We start from the raw sequence: 26,115 nt of genomic DNA on the forward strand, positions 1-26,115 counted from the left end.
GATTCTGTCACGACACAGTAGAGATTCACTTAAAAACAATTCACAATTCAAGAGATAGTCGACACGGCCCGGCATAGTTCCGTGCCAAGAGAGATTGGCCCCAAAGACTAGCGCCCCTTTCGGTATTTCTTTTATATTAATCTGTGAGCAAAGTACAACTTTCCATGGGTGCTTGCTCTCAGAATCTGCGTCCAGATGCTCTGAGAAGTGAGCCCCCTTGGGTCACTTATAGAGATTGCAAGGGGTGCTAAAAGCAGAGCCCCAAAAGCATCAAACTCAAAAGCAATTCAATCCCAAAAGCAACTGGTCTTCAAAAGTTTTCAAAAGCACCAATGCTAATTTCGGAAATCCGTACAGCCAAGCCAAGTAAGCAGCCAACGTGAAACGCGGAAGTCCGTACATTTTTCCACGTCACCACTTACTAGCACAAATCGCGGAGAGCCGTATTGTCTGCCATGTGGCACTCTGCCATGTCAGCCTGTCCGTACAGTTTGTCCACGTCAGCAGGGATGTCGATAGGGTGATGCCACGTCATCACTTTGTGACACCACTCCCAGACTACAATGGCCCCAAACTATGGCGCCCCTTTCCGTATTTCTTTATACTGTTTCAGCTTCTCCCACAAGCGGAATGCTAGGAGAGAGCCACAACACTTATTTAAAGGCCCTTGGCCTACCAAAAGCATCTCAAATGAAAATCACTGATTCTAAAAACTAGTGGTCCAAAAGCAAGCACCCATAGATTTGTCCGTACGGACCTGCCACATCAGAAGATGATTTGCCACGTCAACAGACCATTTCAAAAAATACGGGCTTGTCTATACAACATGCCACATCAGCCTCCCTTATGAAAATTTCTGTGTGTGTGTGTGTGTGTGTGTGTGTGTCTAGGGTTATGCAACGCTTGAATGTTAAACTACATTACTGGAAGCTTTCTACTTGGCCACTGCATGTTCGCCTGAGATCGTTCAGAGTATCCTCATGGCATATGTTCAGTTCTTTTTGCCATTGTTGCATTGGCCTCGTCACTGTCTTGACTCTCTCATGTCGGCCATTTTGTCTCATTTGTGGCGAACTCATGCACACAAAAAAGGCCTGCGTCTGATGTCAATGACAAAACTTTGTACACCAAAGCGCTTTGGTGGTTTGAATATTTTGGACCTTCGTAGGCATGTCCTGGCTAGGAAGGCTATGCTATTGCCTACACTTACGCAACAATCTCAGCCTTGGACTCTTATGTTTGCACACTTGAGCCAGCATGTGGTTACATCCTCGTTTGGTCATTGCCACCATCTATTTGGGAGGTGGTATTTGGTAAGATGGATGGCCATATTCCTGGATGCCTGCTTGCTTCCACCTTGCTCTCTGCCTGGAAACAGGTTACGAATCATGTATCGTGGAATGCTCGAACGCAAGGAAACTCCCTTCGCTTGGAGAGTCTTCATTGGAGCCGGGCCTTTTCTCTTACCTTGGTTGACCGCTCGCCTCGCCAAGCGTATTTTCTCTCCTGCCGTGGCATTCGAGTGGTTAAGGATGTGGTGAATACAGCTCGTTTCACTTTGGAGTTTCCATTTGCCGCCCGCCGTTTTGGATTGGGCATGCATTATCGCCAGTTCTGGAGAGAATTGCAGCGAATGTTGGTTGGTTTTTTGCCCGTTTCACCCTTGGCTGATGGTGATCGCATATCTGACTGGAATCTCCGGGAAATGGCGTTTCAAGATAATTCTGCTGGTTGGGCATATGCTCTTCTTTTGCCTCCACCATGGCTTGCTCATCATTGCAACGCTCTTTGGCACATGCATAAATTAGATATTTGGTGGAGAAGGCTTCTATCTGCATTATGGAAAAGCCGTTTGCCATTAAAGGAGCGTTTGTTTCTTTGGCGTTGTTTACTTGGTGTGCTCCCTGTGGGTACCTTTCTTATGATGCGCCATATCCGCCCTTCATTCTGTGTCTGTTGCTCATCTGTCGAGGAGGATGTTTGTCACCTCTTGTGGGATTGTTGTATTACTCGAGACTTTCTTCGTCGGGTATCTGCGTGTATGCGGCTCCGTTTTCCCACGACGGTCTTCCATAAACGGTTTTGGGCTTTTGGTATCTTCTCACCGGCGTTGCAGCGCTTTGCAGTCTTCTTCATGTGGGTTAGGTTTTGGGCTTACTAGAGCCTGTGGCGATAGCGTAATGGCCATATGTTTCATCGAATTCATGCAGATCCCCTGCCTTTCTTCAAACTTTCCCTTAGGCAGTCTTTACGGTTCGCCTCGGAAGTTGGTGATATCAGCTTTCTTATGAATGCTTTTAGCTGTTTTGTACAGTGTTCCTTCGCTTGTACTTCATCTTTTTGGTGGGTTTTCCTCTCTTTGAGGTTTCCCACAGATAGATAAATCAAATTGATTTACAAAAAAAGTGTGTGTCTAGGGTTAGCCATTTGTATGATCTGTGCAATTTTGTCCGAGATCAGTGGTGCATGATCAACAGCAGCGAGCTGCCTCAGATTTGATTTACAAAGTTGTTTGCTAGCACTTACACGGTGAATTTGCAGTACTCTCTCTCTCAGCTGGATTGGGTCAGGTTCATCTGATGTATGCGTTCTATGGCCGGATGTAGCTGCTCTTGTGGTTTTTGTACAGAAATTGAGTTCTATGACTCGGAAAACCTCCCTTCATTACAATGTGCATTTTGATAGGGTTTGGTCTGTTGGTGCTTGCTCGTAGGGAAGGATCTTCTTGCTTTATGTTTGACTCTTTGTGTGTGTTTAAGCGTCGAAAAGGAAGTTTTTTGGAGGCCACTTCTGAGATCAAAGCTTGTTTGTTGGAGGACTTTGAGGAGGCCCGGAAAGCCTAAAATAGTCTACCTCCTGCTCTCAAAGTCCGTATCCTTATGCAGGAACTCATGGACCCGGTTGCGCAATATGCTATGAATGCAATCATTTTGTTTTTCTCAGGTAAAATGCCTACTGCACAGGATGTCAGGCAATGGGCCAGGCTGCATCTTTTGTTCTTTTCTTTTTGGGTGTCCATAGGACAAACTTAGTTGTACTCTGATTGGTCTCATGAGCTGGTTTTGGCCTTTAGTAGATGGTATGAATCTTCTCTTTCCTACTTGCTTACTTCATTAAACATTATCATTTCTTTTCTCAAGGAGAATAACAATAAACATAGATCATAAAAAATATACACAGAAACAATAGTCTTATGGTTAAACTCAGCTGACTTCTCTCTATTTGCTCTCATAGAGAGATACGCCTGGTGGACGCAACCATGCAAAAGGCATAGTTAATGAGGGTCATTTGTGCACTAATGACAAGATCCTTCAATAAGAGTGCAACCTTAAAATAATTAGTTGAAATAAGCAACGCACCTTGCTTTGACCAAAATCAGCAATACAAACTTTAAATGGTAGATGTGACCTCTCCACTATCTTGGACCACATTGGGTTCCAGAACTCTTCTTCAAAGTGAAGGTTTTCCACTGGCTCTAGCAAAATGTTATCGCATTTGATATCATAATGGACCACATTGTGTGACTCCAGAACCTTAACCTGCAGAATTATATCCATATAAGAAGGCAACTACGATTCCATAAGACTACCTTTTGCCCTCTTTGATTAGCTGAAAAATGTTTTAATAAACATGTTAACTTGGCATGCTCGCTGGAGGAGTGACGTACATTGTGGAAATTGGCTTCTTCTAGTAAATCCCTCCTTCCTTACCTCTGCCTATTCCTCTCCTTTCTCTCCATCTCTTATCTGGCTATAAAAGAGGAGTGTATAACTCGTGCATGTGAATCCCGTAGGTTAATCAATGGCGCCACTGGTGGGTAGAACAAAGCTGAGATACAATCAACACAGAATGAGGCGCACCTTCAAGTGGCTGATAGGATGAGAGCAAGAACAATCACTCTGTTCACTAGTGCCATTATACACCCCTGTAGTGAAACTGAAGGTTCATGTCTACCTTTATGGACTGCAAAACTAAAAGCATCTACACACTGTCCAGTGATGCTGAAGAACATTGACGTCTATACCCCAAGAAGTGAGAAACTAATGGATCACTTATAAGTGGCCCTGTAAAAGCCCTCAGATGCATCTCAAAGGCTTCACAAAGGATGCAAGAGCTCCATCCAGATCATTGCAGGAGGTTCAGCAGGGAAGGAAGGCTTGCTACTCAAACATGCATGTAACAAGCCCTGCAAAAGCACCAAACTGAGGAGACTCGCCTGAACACGTGCAGGGAGCCTCCCATGAAGAACACTATAGTACCCTTTGAGGTCCAGAATAAGAAAAAATTTCCACAATGCTTGGCATGGATTTTCTTTATGATATTCATGTCTAGAATGCAGTTGAAGGACATGATAGACGGTCTGGATTTTTTTGTCCACAACAAGGTGATACTCATGGAATTTCTCCCATGCAGATACATTCAAAGAGGACGCAAGAACAAGGTCGAGAGCACAAGATGGCTTCACCTCCTCGTCCCCCTAGACCCCCTCATCTCCTGCCTCTAGCCATCCTAGCCCCTCTAGACACCCTAGACCCACTTTCCCCTCTTGCCCATGCCTCATCTCTCTCGCTCTTGCCCCTCTCCACCACACTTGTTATCAACCCACTAACCCCCCATCGACCTGCTCATCCCTCTCACTCAGCCTAGTTCTCACTCGGACCAGTTCCCACTTTGCACTCGGCCTAGTTCCCACGCAGCCTAGTTCCTACTTCCCACTCGCCCTATTCCTACTACGCTAACTTCCCACTCATCCTAATTCCCACTAAGTGCCGATTGGTGTATCACCCATCGTCATTGTGAAACTGCAACGAATGAATGCAAGTGAACATTTACGAATACAACCATCACTTGGTGTGCAGTTCTCTCCTCAAGGTAACCCTTGTCAAAGAATAGAATTTTGCAATTCCTTTCAGTCTTATTCCCCTCTGAGTGTTTCTCAGTTTGCATGAATCCTGATGCAGGAGAGTTCGATTTATGTTGATTCCAATGTCATTTCGCTTCAGTAGACTTATTGGCAGAGTGTGTGGTCTTGTGGCGGCGGACTGTCAGCATATGAAATTCTCGTTAAGCAGAGTGCTGAGTCTAGACCATTCGATTGTGTAGACTTGCTTCTGATGATGACCTGGCTACTTCTAGATGAGCATTTTGGCAAGAGGTGGCCAATTGATAGCCAGAGCATTAGTGTGGCCTAGCACCTACCTAGTATGTCATCGGCCACAGCAATATACATAGTCCACTTGATCTACTCACCACTGGTGGGAAATATTTTATCATTGTCTATATATAGTATATATCACTCTAGATATAGCAATGTGGATGACTATTAGTGCCTAGTCTACCATCCAGTCTAGAACCTTGAGTAGCATCTGTCACAGCACTAATCTCTACACTATCTAGCCTCAACATATCTGAGTAGCGCACTCCGTGGGCTAGCGTTGACAGCCAGTGCCTTGTACTTGGGACCTTGAAGTGTACCGAGTCTAGGTTAAGAAAACTTTTCATCTCTACACCTATTTCCGTATGTTGATTCCATTGTTCTGGTACAATGTGAGTCATTGTATTTGAGCAGCTCGCACACACTAGCCACACTAGTGAGCACTCTCTTTTTTGTAATTCTTTGGGATTCATTTACAGTGGGAAATCTCAAAGCGAGGAAAACCCATAGAAATGAACAGATACAAAAGCGTGAACATCGAAGTGTTTGCAAAAAGAAAAGGCTAAAGAATTCATAGGAAAGCTGATGCATGTTTGAAGTGATATCACCCACTTCCCATGCAAAATGTAAGGATTGCCCAAGGAAAAGCTTGAAGAACTGAAAAGGATCTGCATCAGCACGAGAGAACATGCAGTTGTTGCGTTGACACCACAGGGTTCAAAAGGCCCAAAATCTGACCCACATGAAGAAAACTGCAAATCATTGAAAAGGTGGCAGAATGCCGAAAGCCCAAAACCTTCTGTGGAAAACCATGGAGGGGAATCGAAGCCGCATGCCAGCTGCTATACCACGAAGAAACTCTCTAGTGACACTGCAATCCAAAGGAGATGACTGACAGTCTCCTCCGCAACCAAGCAATGAACACAACAAGAGGAGCAAATACGACGTACACTAAGAAAAGCACCCACTGGAAGAACACCAACCAAGCATCGCCAAAGAAACAATCTCTCCTTCAAAGGAAAATGGCTCTTCCAAAGGTAAGAAAGCGCTTTCGTCCACCAAACATCAGATTTTTGCATTGACCATAATGCATTGCAATGTTCTCAGCAATCCACGGTTGAAGCAGAAGAAGAGCATAAACCTTGCTAGCAGAAAAAGCCTCAAAGGGCAAGTCCCAGAGACACCAATCAGACATGCGATCCCCAGGAAACAAAGGCAGAACATGCAAAAAATCAACCAGCATGTGTTGAAGCTATCCCCAAAACTGACGGTATGCATACCCGACGAGCAGCAATAGGAAACTGAAAGAAGTACCCCACGTCTTCAACGACATCACCAACAACTCGCACGCCAGGATAAGAGAGGAAGTAGGCTTGGCAAGGTGAGCGGTCAACCAAAGCAAGAGAGAATACCCGGCTCCAATGGAGACTCTGATTGAAGCGAACTCCCTTCTTGCTTCTGTGGGCCAGCATCATAAATGCACTGTAACTTCCCTCCAATCGGAAATCAGACTAAAGGTGGTAGGGCATCCAGGAATGTGCCCTTCCATCTTGCCAAACACACCTCCCAAAAATCTGGCTGCCAATGACCAAAGGAAGAAGTAACATGTCGACACAAGCAGGCAAGCATAAGAGCCCACAGCTGAGTTTGTTGCACGAGAGCCGACAACAACATAGCTTTCCGGGCAAGAACATGCCGGCGCAAATTCAGAATATTGAGACCACCATATCCTTTTGGAGTGCAAAATTTCTCCATCGACATCAAACGCAAGCCTTTTGTTTTAGCATGAATGCGCCACAAATGAGACAGAATCAGTGACATAAGTGACGTGAGACAATGTCGAGGCCAGTACAACAACAGTTGAAAGAATTGAATATAAGCCATCTTGATACTCTGGATAATTCGCAGCCAAACATGCAATGGCCATGTGGACAGTTTCCGGTAATACAATTTGACGTATAAGTGCTGCATGACCCAATCCACTTTTTGAGTATGGGTAACATTCCATCCAGCTGGATACCCCAAGTACCTCACGATCACAATCGGAGGAGCAATCTCCCTTGGCCACAGAAAATCATGCCAATCACAAGAATTCAGCGGCAGAAGCTTCGATTTGTGAAAATTGACTCGAAGACACGTCGCAAGCCCATATAGCTCCAAAGCTTCCATAATCATTCGAACATCATCCTCGCAGTTACGGGGCATGAACAACGAGTCGTCAGCATAGGTCTACCCAATGAAGTTGCAACCCGACGATAACTGCAAGCCATGAAGACAACCAGCAAAAGTCAAATGATCCAAATGCATCAACAAAGGGTGTGTGGCAATAACATACAACAGTGCACTAAGGGAAAGCCCTGTCTAAAGGAGCAACCAAGAGACCAAGAGTCTGCCAGTTCACCTCCAAGAATCTCGGAAGACGAACTGCAAGCACACAAGAAATAAACGACATTGGCTAATTTAGGACCCAACCCGAGAGAGCGCATCGTGGCTGCAATGTAGTCCCATTGCACAGTGTCGAAAGCCTTTTCAATATCAACTTTCATGACAAGTACATCCTGCTGCGTGTACTTTGCGTATTCCATGCCAATCAGCACATTAGCCAAGTTGTCATTAATTTGACGACGTGGTATGAAACCATATTGAACTTGATGTATTCCAGTAAAAAGGTGATCCTTAATTCTATTCACCAATAGCTTAGCCAATATCTTATACACGACAGACATCAACGTAATTGGTCTCCAGTCCGAGAAGTGCTCACAAAGTGCCTGCTTAGGCAATAATTTAAGTAGACCCTCTTTCCAAGAAACTAGCAAGTCCGGTTTTTCCCATGCTGCATTCATCATAAAAAGGTAAGGGCTCTTTCAAAGTCTCCCAAAAAGAGATAAAAAGCTCCACAGTAAGCCCATCCCAGCTAGGGGATAGCCAATGACCCAAAGAAAGCAACGCACTATGCAACTGAGAATCAGTGAAAGGTTCCTCAAGGGATAGTGCATACAGAAAAGAAATAATTGGGCATACATTAGAGAGTAGCAACTGTCGTGCTTGATGCACTGCTGACGATTCTTGAGGAGGAGCAGCAAAAACCTGTCTATAATGCAAGACCGTGGCAGCAGCAAGTTCCTGTTTGGAAGATGTCCAAGCACCTGAAGGAAGCTTCACACGCTTAATGTTCTGAGAAAGCCTCGTGTGATGCAAATGCTTGAAAAATTGCTTTGAAGCACATCGTTTATCCACAAACGCCCTTTGACAAGCCCGTGTTCGCCATTTTTCAAGCTCCCGTTTATCATCAAGTTGTATGCATACTCGAGCTTCACATAACTCCAATAGTTCATATTCAACTAAAGGCCTCGAGATAGCTAATTCTTGCAAATGTTGACAAAACTGCTTGGTATCCATAACTTTTCCACGAGTGCAATGCAAGTATTACTTGCATAATCCTAAATAGCACATTGCACTCCCATAATAAATAGAAACCGCGCAACATCAAGATCCAGATGCATGTGAGCAATCAAGGGGGGAATGAGTCCAGCAATCATATCTCGAAAGGCCTCATGAATAAGATAGGCATTATTAATATGTAGCAAACGCTTCTGAGAAAGAGTCTATCACAAAGTAATTGCCCAAAATACACATTCAACAACACAAGGTGATGGTCGGATAGCTACAAAGTATAGTCCATTTTCATATCATATAAATTCATCATTTTGCTATCTATGAAGAACATACCATCTATATAGACGAGCATGATACGAGTGATGAGCAACATGCTTAAAGGTCAAACCCGTGCCGTCCGGATAAAGAGAACGCTACATGTCAAACAAAGGCAAGGACATGATCCCATGCTTGTCTCTCCTCAAGCAACACATAAGAATTTCCTGTGGTGATATCACCCACATCAAGAGTATTATTAAACTCACCACAAAAGTGCATTGAAGGTCCATAGATAAGAAGAGATATCTCGCCATAGGGAAACCCTTTGCCAGAAGCTGTATATGCATACAAACTATCAATTTCATAAATTTGACCATTCAACAAGCATTGCACAATCATCCAACGACCCCTCGCCTGTAACAGACTTGGACACTCCAAGTCAAGATTCTACCGCGACACAACAGGAAATCACTTCAAAACAATTCACTTCAATCATCCAACAAGCATTGCACAATCATCCGACGACCCCTCGCCTGTAACAGACTTGGACACTCCAAGTCAAGATTCTACCACAACACAACAGGAATTCACTTCAAAACAGTTCACAGTTCACAATTGATTCGACACGGCCCGGTGGAGTTCCGTGCCTAGAGATATTGGCCCCAAACACTGGCGCCCCTTTGGGTATTTCTTTTTGTATTAATCTGTTGCACAAAGTACACGGAGTGGTTGGGTCTCACTCTCAGACTCTGCGTCCAGATGCTCTGAGAAGTGGGAGCCCAACTACACTTATAAAGAGTTACAAGGGATGCCAAAAGCAGAGCCCCAAAAGCTTGTAAATCAAAAGCTCCATGAAAATAAAGTAATTTCTCTCTCAAGCCATTGCTTGATAAAAAATAAAGCAAGCCAAGTAAAGCTCCCTCTCTCTCTTGGAATAAAGCAGGCCAAAAGCTGAAATCCGTACGTTGCAACCTCCGTGAAATGCACCGTAAAAAGCATGATTCCGTACACTGCTGCCACGTCAGCCACTTCCAGTGCGTTCTGCGGCAGAATTTCCGGGACCTGCCAACCACGGAGAGGGTGTTTGTGTGCTTTGCTCTGCTTCCCAAATGGTTTCCATGTCGCTGATTTGTGACATACCCCCCTCTTGAAAGCATTGTAATCGCCCTCGATTACACCTGCAAAACTGACAGAATCCATAAATTGTCTTAGCAGACACTGACTGTTAGTACCGACGCACTAGGAACACACATCTAGCACATGTACCAATCGACGATCACATCACACGACATCACAGGACATCACATGACAAATCACATTCACAAATTCATTCAGATCTCAGACCATGATTAATCGGCAACGTATTTAGAAATCGCATCTAGATCCTCATAGATGCCCGATTAACTAATCCATATTGCATAAACGTCTATCGAGATCTTTCAGACTGAAATGTTATAGTCATTTTGTCTATCAGTTCCTGCACTTAAACAAGTCGAGAACAAGTCAGTATCATGCTCGGGAATTCCAGTTCATAAAGTCATACAGCAGAAGACTGTCAGCTCACAGTATCTGTGAAACTCAAAAGAGACATCAATGACTTCAGTATCAAAATCGAGGCAACCCGTTGACAAAGGAGCGGAGCGAATCCCCTCTTGTGCATACCCACTGCACCAGATTCCGCCCAAGCTGAGTTTGGGGTTCCATTTAGAATAGACTATGCTAAACCAAATGCTTCGAGGTAAAGATTCACAATCTGAGGAGTATCTGCCAGGTCCTCCTCCTCCATTCACTTCGAATCCAATGCGGAGTAGGTCTTGACTTTAACCAAGAACCGTCTAATCGCTTCACCTTCTTTCTTTCTGTGCCAATATTTGTTCTGGAATAAGTAGCTCCTCGTTTTCTTCCACTTCGGGTTGCTCATGGGGCTCCCCATCATCGAGCACATCGCCTTGAAAAGACTTCAAGAGACTCACATGAAAAACATTGTGAAATCTCCAAGTATCGGGCAGCTTCAGAACAAAGGCGACATCATTTATCTTTTCGGAAAAACTGGAATGGTCCATAGTATCTCATGCTAAGCTTTCGAGAAAGCCGCTCCTTTCACTTTTTCTTTCTTAGGTGTGCCTTCCCGAAATGTAAGAGCACCCAATCGTTCTCCTTCAATTTCAAATCGCGACTATGTCGATCTGCTGCCTTTTTCTGAGATTTCTCCAAAGCCTTCCGGACTAAGTCCCTGCCCCTCGTGAACTGGTCGGCTTCAAAGAAAAATCTTATCTTTCGTGCTAAGGAAGGGTGGAACCTTCGTAGAAAATTCAATAATCTCAAATGACACCTGCCCCATCAAAGAGTTAACCATGTTTCTGTAGGCATATTCCACCAAAGGTAAAAACCCGTTTTCCATGAAGTCTTCAGGTTCAAAGAAGAAGACGTCAACAAATCCAGTACCACTGAATTAGCAATCTCTAATTGTCCGTCAGTCTGCGAGTGGAACAATGACGAGAACTGCAACAGTGTGCCAATGTTCTCCCACATAGCCTTCCAAAACAAACTCGTGAACCTAGGGTGTCTGTCGGAGACAATTGTCTCAGGCGTGCCATGTAATCTGAATATCTGGGCAATAAACAATCGTGCCCACGCTGTGTTTTCGGGAGATAAAAAATGAAATCCATTGCAATACCAGGGGCAGGCGGGTATGGGTAAAGGCTGTAACAAAATCCCGGTGCTTTATGCCTGTCAAAACTTGACCTTTTGGCATACCAAGCAACTGCATACAAAATCGTCCATGTCCTTCTTGAGTCTCCGCCAAAAGAAGTATCTCTCTACACCTTTCAAGGTGGTAGCTATGCCGCGGTGACCCGTAAAAGGTGGACAGTGGCATTCGGGTAAAACATTTTTCCTCAACGGCTGTGTAACGCGCAACATCGTTTTCCTCATCAAGTAGCCATCCCAAATGGAATATCTTGCTTCTATCTCCCCATTCCGTATCCGAGTGAAAATATTTGCAAAATTTGTATCTGTGGCATACTGATCGACCATATCCTCGAAGCTTCGATGATGTATCGTGGAAATAGCCAAAACAAACAGCTTCCGGGACAAAGCATTTGCCACCAAATTCTTTTGTCCCTGCACATGGACAATCTGGAAGTGAAAGTGTGACAAGATATTCACCCGCCGCATCTGCTTTTCTGATAGCTTCTTCTGTCAGAGGAAGTAGTTTAAACTCTGATGGTCTGTGAAGACAGTAAAATCCGCTCCGAGTAGGTAATGTCGCCACTGAGTAAGAGCATGGATAACCTCCAAAAGATCTTTCTCATAAATCTGTGCTGCTAATTCCGGCCTTGAGAACAGTCGGCTCTCGTAGGCAATGACATAGCCTTATTGCATTAAGACCGCACCTAGACCACGACCACAAGCATCACAATATACTTCAAATGACTTCTGCAAATCTGGCAATGTCAAAACTGATCTTGTAGTCAATTTCTCTTTCAGTGGCTGAAAGGCAATCACCTATGTGGGTCCCCACAAGAAAAGGCTCCTTTGTGTGTCACAATATACAAAGGGGAAGCAACCTCCGCAAACTTTTTAATGAACCGCTTGTAGTACGAACACAAGCCCAAGAAGCTGCTGACTTCATGGACATTCTTCAAATCGGGCCAATCACGGATAGTCTCTATCTTGGCCAGGTCCATCTGCACTCCTGCCTGCTGAGACAATGTGTCCCAAAAAGTGTATCTCGCGTAGAAAAAATTCACTTTTCTTCACATTAATCACCAACTTGTGATCTCGTAATGCCTGAAAGACCTGTAGCAAATGTTCTCTATGTTCTTCCTCATCTTGGAGAAAACAATGATGTCATCAAAGAAAGTGCCAACAAATAGTCTGTACTCTCGAAAAATCCTGTCCAACATCCGGTTAAATGTCGCACGAGCTTTGGTTAGGCCAAAAGGCATCACGAAAAACTCAAATAACCCAAAAGTCGTCCGAAAAGCTGTCTTGTAGACATCTCCCGACACAATTCGGATCTAATGATATCCGCTCTTCAAATCGATCTTGCTAAAACACGAGGATCCCTATAGTCGGTCAAGAATATCATCGATCCTAGGAATCGGAAATCTGTTCTTGATGGTGATTTTGTTGAGAGCTCTATAATCAATGCACATTCTCCAAGATCCGTCTTTCTTCAAAACCAACAACACTGGAGAGCAGTACGGTGAAGTACCAGGCTGGACAAGACCCTTTTCCAAGAGGTCTTTCACTTGGTTCATAATTTCTTCATTCTGGGCTTGGCTCACGTGGTAAGGTGGCCAGTTCGGTGGTGTGCTTCCAGGTATCAGATCAATGGTATGATCCTCAGGACGAGAAGGTGGTAACTCGCCTGGCAGGCCCTCAGAAAAGCAATCGGCATGAGTGTGGAGAAAATCTTGGCGTTCTTTTTCTAGGTCAAAACATATTCGACTTTCAATCATCATTCAGTTCTCTCCAGAAAATCGAGGAAAGAAGCTGGATTTCATCAAGTACAATCTTTGTGCCCTTCATTTGTCAAAGTCGCTTTCACAGCCCGAGAGTCAACCACGGCATTGTTCGTATGGTACGAAGGGATTTCGAGGAGGACGTCACAACCTCCCAAGGGCTTTACATAGAAGTCCTCGTGCCCTAAACACCCCTAACATTGCAAACAAAGTTTGCCAATGATCGGTGTAATGGCATCATCCCGTCCGTGTGCCACTAGAACTACCTCCGTGTAATCCCAAATCGAGCCGCCAATTCAAGTGAAAAGAAGTTGGCCTTGACTTCTCCATCACAAAAAATGAGGGCTTCTTGTTCTTTCACTTTTCCCTAGGTATGGCAAAGTTTGTACTTTCGTTCATCTGATTCGGTTCGGGCCCCACGCAATGTGTGTTGGAATTAGGGTTGCTGAGAAACGCACACAGCTTGGAGAACAAGAAGGAAGCTCAAGGCACACAATAGAGAGTGTATTACTTAGTGTGCAATGAAAAGACAGATAGCCCTAGAGTGATGGGCGTATATACAATGCACGGGGGAAAAACCTCCTAAAGAGGGAAAAAATGCCCGGCGGTCCTAGTATGTTCACACACATCACTACCACATGTACATGGTAACAAATCCCCCTTGAAGTGATGCGGTGAACGAGAGATGGCACATGAGTAAAGGGAAGTGCCATGCCCTAAGGACATGATCAGTCCACAAAGGAGAGTAAGCCCAAAGCTTTGCGGAAAGCTTCAAGCTTCTCACGAGACAATGCCTTTGTGAAAAGATCTGCAAGGTTGTCCTGTGTTGGCACATAAGCCAAGCTGATCTCTCCTGCTGAGAGCCTCTCCTTGACATAGTGTAATGCACCCAATATGCTTTGTGCGAGCATGAAAAACTGGGTTCCTCGCAACTGCCAATGCGCTCTGACTGTCAGTATAGATAGTGTTGGCAGTGTCCTGTCCAACACCCAAATCAGCCATAAGGCGTCTTAGCCATACACACTCAACCGTAGCTATGAAAATTGCCCTGTACTCAGCCTAACAACTCGAAGTGGCCACAGTAGGTTGCTTCTTGCTCAACCATGATATACATGAACTGCCAAGCATGAAACAAAAACCACTTAAGGACACTCACGTGTCAAAACAACCAGCCCAATCTGAGTCCGAAAAAGCATGTAAGTCTGGCGGCAATGATCCCCCCTTGGGATAAAACAAGCCAAGATGTAAAGTGCCACTAAGGTAGCGGAAAATTCTCTTGACAGCCTGCCAATGCTTAGACCCTCGGCTATGCATAAATCTGTTGACCTGTGAGATTGCAAACTGAATATCTGGCCTCGTGTTGCATACATAAATGAGGCAGCCACCAGCAGTTTGGTAAAGAGTGACATCAACAGGATCGCCGGTATCATATAGACTCAACTTCAAACCTGTTTCCATGGGAGTGCAATAGGTTTGCAATCCTCAAGTTCAAACTTACATAGCAATGTCTCTATGTAACTCTTCTCACACAAGGCAATACCACCCTCACACTGCTTAAACTGTATACCCAAGTAATGATGCAACAACCCCAAATCTTTCATCTTGAAAGTAGCATTCAAATCAGCCTTAAATTCAGCAATATGTCTCTCATTTGGTCCAGTGATCAGCAAATCATCGACATAAAGAACCACAATGAGAAGTACATCACCCTCACGCTTTACATACAATGTGCTTTTTGTTGGACTGTTACGAAAGCCTCGTTTGACCAAATGAGTGTCGGCTTTCTCATACCAAGCACGAGGAGATTGCTTCAACCCATACAAAGCCTTCTTACATTTGCACACTTTTTCCTCTTGTCCTTTTATGACAAAACCGCGAGGCTGCGTTACATAAACTTCCTCAAATATGTCACCATTCAAGAAAGCAGTAACAATGTCTGGTTGATGTACATCCCAACCAAAATGAGCTGCCAATGCACATAGGAAACGCACAGTAGTCATACAACAAGTGGGAACAAAGTCTCTTCATAATCAATGGCTTTTTGTTGTGCATAACCCTTTGCAACAAGTCGAGCCTTATGGCGATCGATCTCACCACCCGGTTTGCGTTTCAACTTGTACACCCACTTTGTACCAATGGCCTTTTTGCCGGGAGGCAAATCACATAAAGTCCATGTGTCATTTTCTAAAAGTGCATCATATTCTGATTGCATGGCAGCCATCCAATTTTTTGAATTTTGTGCTTCATCAAAAGACAGAGGCTCCTCAACGTCATGTAAGCTAGACACAGCCAAAGCATAACAATCTGATGCATAAGATGCATGGCGAGAGCCTGAATGATTACGACTAGACAAAGGTGCATCCAATTTACTATCACGCAAACTGTGCACCAGCCATTTCGGCATACCTCTAGCCTGCTCATTTTCACCCCTTTCCTGGTCATGTACATCATGTACATCTGCATCAGTAATAGGCTGTTCTATAACATTTTCAGAAACCCCCATAGGTTGTACATTTGCCTCATTGGAACTTACATTTGTATTTCCACCAGTGAAAAGAGGCAACAAAGTGTCATAAATGTCCTGTGAGCTTACATTACTATCTCTAGTACATGACAGCAAGGGCTGAACAGAATCTTCCACAAACACTACATCCCGTGAAACGAGAATACGTTTTGTTTGCGGATGAAACAACCTGTAACCTTTGCTTTCAGCACTATAACCAACAAAAATACATTTGACAGCCTTATCATCCAATTTTTTGCGTTGTGTTTGTGGCACCAAAGCATATGCCAAACAACCAAAAACACGCATGTGCTCAATAGAAGGCTTTCTATCATGCTATGCTTCATATGGAGTAATAGACTGCAAGGCTTTCGTAGGACACCTGTTAAGTACATAAGTGGCACACATGATGGCCTCAAGCCAAAAAGAATGCAGCAAAGCTTGACTTTTGACCACACATCGTGCCAATTCCGTCAGTGACCTGTTTTTACTCTCAGCAACACCATTTTGCTGAGGTGTATAAGGCACTGTACATTGGTGTTTTATCCCACGACTAGCCAGAAATGCATTAAATTCATGAGACATATACTCCCCCCCTCGATCGGAACGGAGGGTGCCCATAGTACATTTTGAGATATTTTCAGCCATAGCCAGAAATTGTTTGAAGCACATAAAAACTTCGGACTTCGCTTTAAGCGGGAATACCCATGCATGCCTGGAGTAATCATCAATGAAAGTCACGAAGTACAGGTAATTGCCGAAGGAAGGAGTTTGCATGGGCCCACAAACATCACTATGCACAAGCTGCAACCTTTGGAAACTTAGAACGCTGCATCTTACCCAAAATACAGCCTTCACAAACATGTTTGACAGGTGCTTCAAGAGGCAGCAAAGAAGCAACCATATCAGATTTCTGCAAACGCAGCAAACTGGCAAAATTCAGATGACCAAAACGTGCATGCCAAAGTTTTACATCTGAAATAGCCCTTGAATCTGCCACAACATTTGCAAAGTTTTGTCCACATTGCTGTTACCACCCTTTCTTTGAGAAGCAATAAAAGCCTATTCAATTGCATGCTGTCTAGTCCTATTTTTTCTGGAAAGTGACTCTTGCAACAGCAATGTGCATAATGCATCAAACTTGACAACTTCTGGATTTCCTTGGGTCATAAGTCTCCAAGTACTAGCAAAAGTCGGGTAGGAATCTGGTAAGGCATCAAGAACAGTCTGCACTAGGGAACTGTCTGAAATGACTTCACCTGCAGAAATGAGCTACTCATTGATATCCTTGACACTAGCAAGGAAAGTGTCCATATCATCTTCCTCATGCATAATCTTCGACTCCAGCTCTTTACGCAACAAAGCAATTTTAGCCTCATTGCGACTTGCATAAAGACCATCCAAAATATCCGAAGCCTGTTTTGCAGATTTTGCTGAACGGATGTGAGGAACAATGGTGAGCTTCACAAACAACGCAATCAATGCATGAGCCTGTGCATCCTTAACATCCCAACGAGCTTGTTCTGCCGTAGGCAAAACAACTCTAACAGCAGCAATCCTTGCAGCAGGACCTGCAACATCCTCAACATCGCCTACATCTTCAGAACAAGGACGTACATCAATGCCCTGCACAATATTCAAGACGCCCTTTGACACAAGAACTTGTTGCATCATATAAGCCCACATAGGGTAATTGTCCCCATCCAACCTGTCCTCAGCAGTAAACATCTTGAACACATCTGTGTTATTGTTGTCAGCCATGGTAAATGCTGCACCTGATGTGAAAACTTCCCGAAAATAGGAGAAACGGAGCAGGAACAACACGTGCTATATAGCACAAACCGTAGAAGACTGTAAGGCACTTGTTATGCAGAAAACGGCACTGACAGAAAATCTACACAAAATGACGAAATAGCTTGTGCAGCACTGCTTGTAGTGGAACGGAGCCCGAAATGAGCCCAAATCAAAAATCTGCGAACGCTCGCCAAAGCTCACTAAAATCGGAGAAAGTGAGCAGGCGTGTACTGGAGCAGTTGGCGACTAAGCCCGGGAGGATGCAACCTGCTCTGATACCAATTGTTGGAATTAGGGTTGCAGAGAAACGCACACAGCTTGGAGAAGAAGAAGGAAGCTCAAGGCACACAATAGAGAGTGTATTACTTAGTGTGCAATGGAAAGACAGATAGCCCTAGAGTGATGGGCGTATATACAATGCACGGGGGAAAACCCTCCTAAAGAGGGAAAAAATGCCCCGACGGTCCTAGTGTGTTCACACACATCACTACCACATGTATATGGTAACAATGTGGTACCAGTTTTGTAACTTCCTTTTCTGCCACATTCCTCTGCTGCTCTAGAACTCTCTGGCCTGTCTGCAGTCTGTTCTTGTTGTGCCTTTTTGGGGCACTTTGCGAAGATGTGCCCATGTTCCCCGCATCCAACACAATTGCCCTCTTTGAGATAGATAACCCTTTCTCTAAGAGTGTCGGGGACGTGTATCATTCTCTTTCTTTTCTGGGTTGCTCTTCCTCTTTCTACTTTCATTGTTCCAAGTCTGTTCGGTCCTTTGCATCATGATTGCATCTGTGGGGTAGGTCAAACTGCCTGAATGAATGGCAAAACACTGTTACGCATGACTCATCAGTTCCTGAATGGAATTTGACTTTTGCTCTAAGCAGTGATCTCGGATCTCTGTAGGAAGTCCCAAGGTAAACCGCTCATCTGTTCTTTGAATGAGATCTTCTTAAATGAAGAGACTGGTAGAAAAGAGCTCCAGAATCTCTCCCAATATGCGTTCAATGTATCCTTAATGGTCATCCGAAGATGGTTCCAAGCAATTCGTATATGACGTTCGTACTTCCGAGTCAACAAAGAAGAAATAAAAAGCCTTTTAAATTTTAGCCATTTAACTGGCACTGTCTTGTTCAATAGAAGCGTGGACTACCAAGTTCGAGCATTTCCCTTGAAGTAAGAGGTAGCCCTCCAAATCTTGGAGTGCTCTGAGTAACGCCCTCCAGAGAAAGCTATGTCAAGCTGTTGTATGAAGGCCAAAGCGTTCAAAGCATCTCGATATCTCGAAAACGTGTCACATTTAATTGACTGTCCACCTTCTGTAAACTCTCGGACTTTCTTGCTTTTATCCTCCAGAAAGTCATACTGGTTGGCTTTATAAAAATTCTTCTTCTTTGCATAGAAGTTGTTGTCGTCAGAGTCCGAACTATCCAAAGATGAGTCCTCTGTAGAAATGTCAACGACTGGGCGAGATTTAGACTTCTTTGCCTTTTTCTTGCCCTTTTCGAAGCTTTGCTCTTTTTCCCTTTTCTGTCTTCTTCGCTCGAGTCAAAGGAGCTAGAAGAACTATCAGAAGAAGAAGAAGAAGAAGAATTGGGTACTCCTTCAAATTGCACATGCTTCTTTTGCTTTCAAATTTTAGCCATTTAACTGGCACTGTCTTGTTCAATAGAAGCGTGGACCACCAGGTTCGAGCATTTCCCTTGCAGTAAGAGGTAGCCCTCCAAATCTTGGAGTGCTCTGATTAACGCCCTCCAGAGAAAGCTATGTCAAACTGCTGTATGAAGGCCAAAGCCTTCGAAGCATCTCGATATCTAGAAAACGTGTCACATTTAATTGATTGTCCACCTTCTGTGAACTCTCGGACTTTCTTGCTTTTATCCTCCAGAAAGTCATACTGTTTGGCTTTATAAAAATTCTTCTTCTTTGCATAGAAGTTGTTGTCGTCGGAGTCCGAACTATCCAAAGATAAGTCCTCTGTAGAAATGTCAACGACTGGGCGAGATTTAGACTTCTTTGCCTTTTTCTTGCCCTTTTCGAAGCTTTGCTCTTTGCTTCGCTTTTTCCCTTTTCAGTCTTCTTCGCTCGAGTCAGAGGAGCTAGAAGAACTATCAGAAGAAGAAAAAGAAGAAATGGGTACTCCTTCAAATTGCACATGCTTCTTCTGCTTTCTTGCGGAGGCAAATGTAGACCGACGACCTAAATAACCCGAGAAGTTAGTACCTTTCTTCTGCTTTTTGTCGTGCTTTTCGGCTTTGTTCTACACATCAAAAAGCTGAGAAATTTGTGTATCAACCACCTCTTCTAATTCTTGTTCTGTAAACATCCTTGTAGTAGGAGGTTTCTTGAGTGCCAGTTTGAGGGGTGGTTCTGCGGTTTGCCGCCACTGTGAGTGCACCTCGTCGAAGGAGGTCTGGGTCATAACTTTTGCAAATTTCGGGTCCTTCGCAAAATTTAGCATCATCTTTGTTGCATCGTCGATCAATCGTCGACGCTCCATCTCTTCAAGCTCCACTTGAGTAGGCCGAGGCTGGCCGTACTCCTCGCGTGAATCTTCTTCATGATCTCTTCCCCGCATCTCCGGATGTTGAGGAAGTCGACTGATCTTTGTCTAAATCCATAAGTGCCGCGTAAAAAGGATCGGATTTCCCAGTAGAAGAGAAATCGGCCGTGCTCTGATACCATTGTAACAGACTTGGACACTCGAAGTCAAGATTCTACAGTGACACGATAGGAATTCACTTCAAAACAGTTCACAATTCACTATTGATTCGACACGGCCCGGCAGAGTTCCGTGCCTAGAGATATTGGACCCAAAGATTTGGCGCCCCTTTCGGTATTTCTTTTTGTATTAATTTGTTGCACAAAGTACACCTAGTGGTTCTCTCAGACTCTGCGTCCAAATGCTCTGAGAAGTGGGAGCCCAACTACACTTATAAAGAGTTACAAGGGATGCCAAAAGCAGAGTCCCAAAAGCTCCATGAAAATAAAGCAATTTCTCTCTCAAGCAATTGCTTGATAAAAAATACAGCAGGCCAAGTAAAGCTCCCTGTCTCTCTTGCTAGATTGCGTGGAATAAAGCTTGTCAAAGACTGAAAATCCGTACGTTGCAGCCTCAGTGAAACGCGCAGTAAAAAGCGGGATTCCGTACAGCGTCCGTACACTACTGCCACCTCAGCCACTACCAGCGCGTTTTGCGGCGGAATTTCCAAGACCCTCCAGCCACGGAGAGGATGTGTGTGTGCTTTGCTCTGCTACCCAAATGGCTGCCACGTCACTAATTTGTGACATCGCCTCACCATAATTAGCTGAAGCTCATGCCGAACCAATATCATTACTCCAGAGTAATCATGCAAACTAGCATACGCAATCCACTAACCCGCAAAATAAGAGCATTGTTCAGCAAACTCGTGTTGATTATGGTCTTGCAAAACAACTACATCAGCCCTGCATGTATTTACACAATTCCAGGTTATACGCCATTTATCAAGGTTACAACCCATGCACATTATACGAGATGCATCTAATGCGATCATGCATGAGAAATCGTATGTACATTGGCAACAGAGGAGGAGGAACTAAGTAGAGTGCCCATGTGCACGTCTTCTTCCACCGCATTTGTGCAAGAGCCAATACGTTGATTCATTGCAGAACAAGTTTCTGCGGAATTTAAATGCGGGGTAGAAGCCTCACCAAAGAGAACATCTTTATAAGAATGCATTGCTTTTTCCCATGCATCAATCAACGTACGATTATAATTACATGGAAGTTGCTTGCACGATGCATTCTTATTCGCATTCACAAATGGAACATTGTAGCAGAGATAATGTGTCAAGCTCTCTATAACGGGTGCTCCTCAGTGCAATGTGCATGAGATCTCACTCCACAAAATGAAAACACAGAAGAAAATAAAGAACAGAGCAACAGCAGCAAGACTCAATAGTGAAACCTGAACAGTATGAACATCGACTAACTCGAAGAAACCAATACAGACTCTGGCATGGCAGCACAATCAGTTCCAGCCCAGAATTCATGGGTACAATGGGGGTGTCGAGGCTCAGCTGTGCAGGGATGGTGAAGACATATTGTGCGTGAACTCAAGATACTAGACTCCATAACTCCCAACCATGCAAAGAAGATAATCCTATGATCCAAACCCACTACAGATACATACAAACATGAAGAGCCACCAACGGCTGCAAAATATCCACTCCAGCTAGGTCTATCTCTGAACTGTGGTGGTGGTGCGCTGGCATGGTGTCGACTGGACCACCACCCCTATCCCTGCCATGTGTCACCGACCAAGCGAGAGTCCGTCTAGTGTGAAACCCAGCCCAACTGTAACTAACTGCCTTTCCCATACCAGTCATTGTAGCCCTGCTACTACAGGTGGCCCGCCACAAGACCACTCACCGTCTCGGTGAGATAAACAACTGAAACTGCAACTGAAACTGCTGAAAGACCTAAAGATTGCAAAAATAAACCATTGCTGCATTGCGATGGTGAAAAGATTGAACTGCAAGCAAATGCAGTCACCCAAGAGAAAGATTAGTCGCCACAGCCGCACTCAAAGTGTCAGTCTCTGTAGGTGGAGCCATCAAATCAATGGCGGGACCCTGCTGGACTAGAGGCTGTTGGGCTCTGTTTTCAACAAACCGGTCGCCTGTGTAAGGAGCATCACCTGCTGCATGGCAGATGGGAGCACCTTGCCGGTAGTGTACTAAGGACGTCGAGTAACACAACCATGGCGGTGTGCACTAGCAACGCGGTCATAGAAGGGAACGCTCTGCATGTATGTCATATAGCCCGACGACTGAGACCCCTGAGAATACTGCTGAGGATGGTATTGGGATGGAGTCTGTGTGTAGGGTCTTATGAATTACGGAGGACCTATTGCAGCATACCCGACAAGCGGCTGTACCAGAGTCCCTGATCCTGTCCATCCATACCCCATGCCCACAGGAGCCTGGGTAGACCTATCTCCATGCAAAAGCATTTCTCGAAATCCTTGTACCTGTGCTTTAAGGTCATCAATCATTTGATACTTTATCTTTAAAGCTTGTTGCAATGCGAAAATAGTAGCATCCCGATCTGCGATGGCACTCTCGGCGACTTGCAAAGATCTCTCCATAGCTACGTATGTGGCGAAGTGACATTGGTGCATAGCAACTAACTGCTCAGTTCCTAGCTCTATGGTGGCGATAGCATTCCTCGAATCTTGTACTATCTTCTCATAAAGCTCAAATAGAGAAGTAGAGTTGGCCACCCCTGAAGATGCAACAAATGTATGTGGTGCTCGAGGACGTGCAAGTGGCACAGCTGGTGAGCTAGGAGTAGGTACATGTGTAGTGGGTACATTGGGTGTAGCGGTTACATCTAAGATGGTTGGTGTTGATGGGGTGTGAGATATATTGACTACAGTAGGGGTGAATATGGGAGAAGAAGGGAGAGGATCCTGTGAGGGAGTAGCGGCCGATTTGTCATGAAGAGTGGAAGTAGAAACTAGCACAGTAGAACAAGGGGTGGAAGTAGACAAAGAGCGTCGCAGAAGATGTGTCACCCTAGTCTGTTGGCTCTCTGACATGGGTAATGAGCATAGAGACTCTACTATGTCCTTAGCCACCTTTGCTTTGATCTTCTTTTTCTTGGTTACTTTATGATCAGCCTAAATACTTAGAGATTTTCTTTTCCCGTGCGAATGCACTGGTTGTGTGTCCTCATCCACTTCGTCAAGGGTAACATGTATATTTATGACCCACGCCACGAGAGGTGCTGCAAAACATTTGAAGCTCAACTGCACAGACTGCACTTGGGCCCGAAATCATTTGGCCCGAGACTGTAAGAATGTAAAGAGAATCTGGTGGAATCCACAAGGTAAAGTGTAAATCGAGCAGTAAAGGCCGTCCTAGTGGGAGAATGTTATGGGCAGGCCACATTTTCCCTTATCTGCTTTGGCATCTCTGGCCAGAAAGTAGTACCTAAAGATTGCCAGGAGCCGTTTGTTCCTTTCATACTCAAGGTGATCTATAATGAGCATCTCCTGACATGCCTGAATCGTTGCACCTTGGACAATTGAGAAAAGGTTCGTGTAGCTGGCTTCACGGATGGAAAGCTGGTCATACCCATGGCATAGCCAAGCCGTGTAGTAGTGAGTTTGTGGCCCCTTACCTTGGGAAATTGTTTTAAAAGCTCACGGATCATCTCAATTGAACAGTGGTTGGTAGATCGCTAACAACAAGTGTTGTGAGACCCAGAGTCTGTAGCTGAGCACTAGAAAGGACCTCGCTCAAAGATGGTCAAGGCACTTGTAACTAAAAGTCCAAGGAGAATGTTGAGCGATTTTTAGATGTCGCAGGCCTCCTGATCTCATGAGTGATGACTTGATTTTTGCCTTTCCTTTGACCTCCTTTCAAATGTTCCTCTCGATCGCTAGAAACATCCGATTCATAGTTAGCTTCAGAATCCAACTCTCAGTCTGCTGGTGCGTTGTTGTAACTTTCATTGCTGGGGTCACATGTCTTCGAGGCCATTGCTACTGTTTTCTGAGTCATCATCACTCACTGACCATGCAATTAAAGCTGGCTTTTTTCGCAAAGCTACCCTTCGCAATTGCTTGCTGCTACTTGCCATATAAACCGAGAGAGAGAGAGAGAGAGAGAGAGAGAGAAAGAAAGATTTTTTAACGTCCATAGGAGGCCGAAATCGGCCTATGAGACAAATCAAAGTACATGGGGCGGGTGTCCTCTGGATATCCTGTGAAGGATGAAAAGATACAAAGCAAAAATAGCTATCCTGTGTAAGGACTGAGGGAGGAGGGAGGTGTTACAAGGGTGGGGTTTTAAAAACAGGGGAGAGATGCAATCCTATATGCTGGGGTATATACAATCATGAAAGAAATGCTATCATATCTCTAGCTCCATCCAGTCCCGTAATCAGGGTGTAAGACATGATGCATGGGTGGGTGAGGTGTGAACAATCCCCGTAGGATGGCGGCTGGATCTACAAATTCCCGGATGCGTCTCTCCTCTAGAGATCTGTAGTAGCGCTCCTGGATCTCCTGGATCTCTCTCTGGTGAAGTCGGGGTGCCCTACACCCATGGGGACGTGGACGTCTGCGAGCTCGGACCTCCTCAGCCTGCTGTAGAGTCACTTCTCTCTGAGTAGTCTGGGATGGTGGTACTACTGTGCCCCTCTGGAAGAAATCTGTAAGCTGTGTCTGGCGCTCGTCTCTTATGACTGATGATGTCTGAAGGAGAGAGTCCCGGTGCTGTTGTGCCTCTATGAGGAAGCGGCCGAAAAGTCGCTAGTCTCTGGACTAAAGAATCTGGTGTAAGGTGGGCTGATCTGCAAACAAAGTTGGATATCTGCCTCTGATCCCCTCATATGCTCTACATCTGCACACAAAATGCTCCTCACTCTCAATGTCTGCTGTGCAAAGTCTGCATATCCTCTCTGCCCTGGGAACATGTGCAGCTCTCCCTGCCTCAATCTCTAGCTAGTGTGATGATACTCTGAGTTGTACAATGGCGACCCGTGCTCTATGTGGCATGTGGACATCCACGTATCTCGGTCTCTGGATGAAACCATCTGCTAGGATGGTCAAGAAGTGGTCTCTGTAGTATTGCCTCTTCGTAGGAAGAGGCTCTCTGGGTGTGATCCATGTCTCTCGGATGTATAGCTGCCAGAGATCCTGTCTGAGAACTCGATTCCTCTCATGGTGTGAGAGGCGTATGTATGGGGAGTCAAGATCATACAGAAAAGGGGGCAAGTCTGTGATGTCCAAGCCATGGGATGTGAACCACTCTGGGACCTGTGAGTACCATGCTCTGGTGCCCCCCTCCTGATGTAGCTGTATCAATGCCTCGAAAGCTCTGCGTGTGAGTAAAACAGAACATAGTGAAGCTTCTGGTTCCCTGGCTCGCTGTTGTTGCACGCTCCCCCCCCCCCCCCCCCCCCCCTGTTGCGCCATCACTGCCCCTTACCCCCCCCCCCCCCCTCTCTCTCGCCCTCGCGCTGCCTCCAGCCCCCGCGCTGCCCCCTCCCCCTCGCTTTGCCTCCCTTTCCCTCTCGCTGCCCCCCTCGCCCTCGAGCTGCCTCCCTCGCCCATCCCAACCCGCCACTCTTGCCCTCTGCTGTCTGCCGCCCTCCCCCCTAGCTGCCCCCAGGCCCGTCCGCTTCCCCCCATTCCATGGCCATTTATCCCTCCCCCCACCCCCCCACCCCCCGCGGCCCCCCCACAGCCTTTTGAACTCTCGCTCGCCGCTTTATCCGTCCCCCCATCCCCCCCCCCCCTGTCCTCATCGCTCCCGAAGGTCTTCTGCACCAGGCTCTGCAACACTTCTTCTTCGGACAAGTGCTCAGCGTACTCGGTTGCAGATTTTCTTCACCGCCCGCTCCTTCGACTCAGCAGTAGACACAGATGGAGGCTCCAGCTCCACCACAGAGGGACTCGCCTGAAGCCCCCTCGCCCGACCCCGCTGAGCCCACCATTCGACTTGCTCTATCGCCGACAGAGCAAGCGAGCCTAGCCGCTGAGGTAGAGC

At 45.4% G+C, this 26,115-nt stretch overlaps 1 protein-coding gene across 8 annotated transcripts in view; it reads right to left on the bottom strand.

Moving 5' to 3' along the window:
* Nucleotides 1-26,115, bottom strand: part of LOC147420875 (uncharacterized) — a 213,973-nt gene that overhangs the window by 118,078 nt on the left and 69,780 nt on the right. For all 8 annotated transcript variants that reach the window (XM_086504262.1, XM_086504265.1, XM_086504259.1 and 5 more), the window contains exon 5: nt 3,360-3,539. In XM_086504262.1, coding sequence (XP_086360388.1) covers nt 3,360-3,539 — 180 coding nt within the window. The remainder of the gene's footprint in view (nt 1-3,359; nt 3,540-26,115) is intronic.

This window comes from Adiantum capillus-veneris, chromosome 28 (genome assembly GCF_014529385.1).
Source record: "Adiantum capillus-veneris isolate H3 chromosome 28, ASM1452938v2, whole genome shotgun sequence".
Classification (NCBI taxonomy): Eukaryota; Viridiplantae; Streptophyta; class Polypodiopsida; order Polypodiales; family Pteridaceae; genus Adiantum; species Adiantum capillus-veneris.